Below are 3348 nucleotides of genomic sequence, written 5' to 3'. Positions count from 1 at the left end.
GCTTCATCATGAACAGAACGAATTCTTGAAATTTTGTGAGCTTATTGTTGACATTGTGTGAAATGAAGCTTGCTAGGGCTTCGAACACAGCAAATAAAACAGCAAAGTTTGGCATCCCAGTGTACAGTCGCACCTTTGCTTCACAACTTTTCAGTGAGTCTTCAGTCACCTCGAGCTGCTCTTTCTCTTTCTGCAATGTGTACAGATGTTCATTCAGCACTACAGAATGCTGCTCCAGTGCCTGTATGTCTTGCATGGTCATGTCGGTTTGAACAGCGATTCATGTATAAAAAAAAAAGTTTATAAGCTCGTAAACTAGAGTGGCAGCCAGCGAAACTGCATGCTGGCTAGGCATCACAAGCACTAGGTAAGCGGACCGACGCACCAAAGGCCTTGGAATGCACCGTAAGCAAAAACAAATGACCATGCATTACTATGAAAAAAAAATGCCTACTGACCTGTCTCATTTTCATCGGCGCTGACTTCCTCGGCTTGCGGTGGCTGTGGGGAATCGGGACCGGCACGCGGCGACGCCTCCGATGCCACTGCTGTCGCTTCAACATCGGCCCGTCGCTTGTGAGCGAGTCTTTTTGCTCTGCGATCGTGCCGCGCGGAATCAGCATGCCTGGTCCCGTGGCCGAGACTGAAAGACGGGGCCCAGTCTGGATTTGTCTCGTCGAACAGGTTGGACGGTTCTCCTGCGGACGCAAAGCTGTTTTCAAAGCGTTCCACGTAGTCGTGTTGGCTTTTTTTTCTATAAAACGGAGATACATACAGTGGGCTCACCTTTTATGAAATGCACACCGCAGACGCACACATTGGGGCTTTCGTGGTTGAAATTAGCACGTTTTATGCGTGCTAACCACAAGCTGCGGCGCTTCGCACTCAGAGTCTTGGTTCGCTCGCACTGGTTTTCGATCACTTTCGGCAGAGAGAAAAACCTCGCGCTAGTTGGCCTTTTCTTTCTCTCTGTAACGTCGCTGCGATTGGAGCAGCCCACAACGGCGCAGTTGACCATGCTGAGACTGCAACGCTTACGCACATGCGGAAAACGACACGAGCTGGCACTACCGCGACCACTCCAATGCGCACGGAGCGGCGGTGGGTCATGAATGTGGCGGCCGTGTATCCCAGCATTCCTGTTGATGACGTCGGTGCAAGCCATGTATTCAAGGCCAGCAGAAAGACTTCATATTTATACATATTTATATTTATACATCGCAGCGACGTTACAGGGAGAAAGAAAAGGCCAACTAGCGCGAGGTTTTTCTCTCTGCCGAAAGTGATCGAAAACCAGTGCGAGCGAACCAAGACTCTGAGTGCAAAGCGCCGCAGCTTGTGGTTAGCACGCATAAAACGTGCTAATTTCAACCACGAAAGCCCCAATGTGCGCGTCTGCGGTGTGCATTTCATAAAAGGTGAGCCCACTGTATGTATCTCCGTTTTATAGAAAAAAAAGCCAACACGACTACGTGGAACGCTTTGAAAACAGCTTTGCGTCCGCAGGAGAACCGTCCAACCTGTTCGACGAGACAAATCCAGACTGGGCCCCGTCTCTCAGTCTCGGCCACGGGACCAGGCATGCTGATTCCGCGCGGCACGATCGCAGAGCAAAAAGACTCGCTCACAAGCGACGGGCCGATGTTGAAGCGACAGCAGTGGCATCGGAGGCGTCGCCGCGTGCCTGTCCCGATTCCCCAAAGCCACCGCAAGCCGAGGAAGTCAGCGCCGATGAAAATGAGACAGGTCAGTAGGCATTTTTTTTCCATAGTAATGCATGGTCATTTGTTTTTGCTTACGATGCATTCCAAGGCCTTTGGTGCGTCGGTCCGCTTACCTAGTGCTTGTGATGCCTAGCCAGCATGCAGTTTCGCTGGCTGCCACTCTAGTTTACGAGCTTATAAACTTTTTTTTTTATACAGGAATCGCTGTTCAAACCGACATGACCATGCAAGACATACAGGCACTGGAGCAGCATTCTGTAGTGCTGAATGAACATCTGTACACATTGCAGAAAGAGAAAGAGCAGCTCGAGGTGACTGAAGACTCACTGAAAAGTTGTGAAGCAAAGGTGCGACTGTACACTGGGATGCCAAACTTTGCTGTTTTATTTGCTGTGTTCGAAGCACTAGCAAGCTTCATTTCACACAATGTCAACAATAAGCTCACAAAATTTCAAGAATTCGTTCTGTTCATGATGAAGCTAAAAGTAAATCTGCAAAACGCTGACCTTGCATTTCGGTTCAATATTTCAGAGGCTACAGTATCGCGCATTTTCGACAAGTGGCTGCACGTGGCGTATTGCAGACTTAAAGATGAAATAATCTGGCCCACACGAGATGCTTTGCAAAAGACAATGCCACAGTCATTCTACGACTCGTTTGGTGCGAATGTAGCAGACATCATCGATTGCTTCGAAATCAAGATAGAAAGGCCATCATCGTATCTTCCAAGATGTGAAACATGGTCCCAGTATAAAGGTAGCAATACAGCCAAGTTCCTGATTGCGATTGCTCCACAAGGTGTTGTTACATATATATCCGAAGGTTGGGGAGGCAGGGCAAGTGACAAACATATCACCGAACACTGTGGGTTTTTGGACAACTTGGTGCCTGGAGACGTTGTACTCGCAGACAGGGGTTTTAACATCAGCGAAAGCGTTGGTTTCTACTGTGCAAAGCTTCACGTGCCAGCGTTTACCAGGGGAAAGAAACAACTTTCAGCAGAAGATGTGCAGAGCACAAGAAATCTCGCAAACGTGCGAATACACGTGGAAAGAGTAATTGGACTCATTAGGAATAAGTTTATTTTTCTGAAGTCTGTCGTGCCAATCGATTACGTTGTGTGCCGGCCAGGAGATGAAGTCGCACCACTCGACAAAATTGTAACTGTGTGTTGTGTGCTATCTAACTTGTGTGCATCAATTGTTGCTGCACCAAAGGACGCCACTGGACAGCAGGCTTCAGCCTCAGTGGATGAGTGATTGTGAATCCTGCTTCAGCATGTCTGAATAAAGCACTGGACAGCAGGCTTCGGCCTCAGTGGATAAGTGATTGTGAGTCCTGCTCCTGCATGTCTGAATAAAGCAAACTCAGAATCTGCTGACGGCATTGTCATTTCTCAACGCCAGATTTCAGCGTGTCCCATATGGGCCACGTGTGTTCCAGCCTCAAGACGCACTTCCAAGGTTGAAACATGAGGCAGCTGTCCAAGTTGTGTTACAGGTTGCTTAGCCTTTGGGTCCTTTGCACTCTGGACAAAACCACAGTGTAGTTTTTGGTGCTCGCTTGAGTGCCACGCATGAAAAGTGGAACCATTTGTAGTGGCAGGATGCGTTGTCGCAAGCAA

General features: G+C 48.6%; 1 protein-coding gene across 1 annotated transcript; it reads left to right on the top strand.

The window, feature by feature from the left end:
* Window positions 1-1335: 1335 nt before the first annotated feature.
* Window positions 1336-3105, top strand: LOC144115751 (uncharacterized). The gene is made up of 3 exons (XM_077650246.1): window positions 1336-1418; window positions 1507-1746; window positions 1923-3105. Exon 3 carries the CDS (start codon window positions 1943-1945, stop codon window positions 2981-2983), a length of 1041 nt encoding a protein of 346 aa, XP_077506372.1. The 5' UTR covers window positions 1336-1418; window positions 1507-1746; window positions 1923-1942; the 3' UTR covers window positions 2984-3105.
* The last annotated feature ends 243 nt before the right edge of the window (window positions 3106-3348 follow it).

Source organism: Amblyomma americanum, chromosome 1 (genome assembly GCF_052857255.1).
Source record: "Amblyomma americanum isolate KBUSLIRL-KWMA chromosome 1, ASM5285725v1, whole genome shotgun sequence".
In the NCBI taxonomy this organism is placed as follows: Eukaryota; Metazoa; Arthropoda; class Arachnida; order Ixodida; family Ixodidae; genus Amblyomma; species Amblyomma americanum.
The sequence above is the reverse complement of the archived record's forward strand: the minus strand, read 5'-3'. Positions and strand labels throughout refer to the sequence as shown.

What these genes read in the sequence shown, in the direction of transcription:
- LOC144115751 (XM_077650246.1), top strand. Translation starts at nt 1,943, where the DNA reads ATGACCATGCAAGACATACAGGCACTGGAGCAGCATTCTGTAGTGCTG.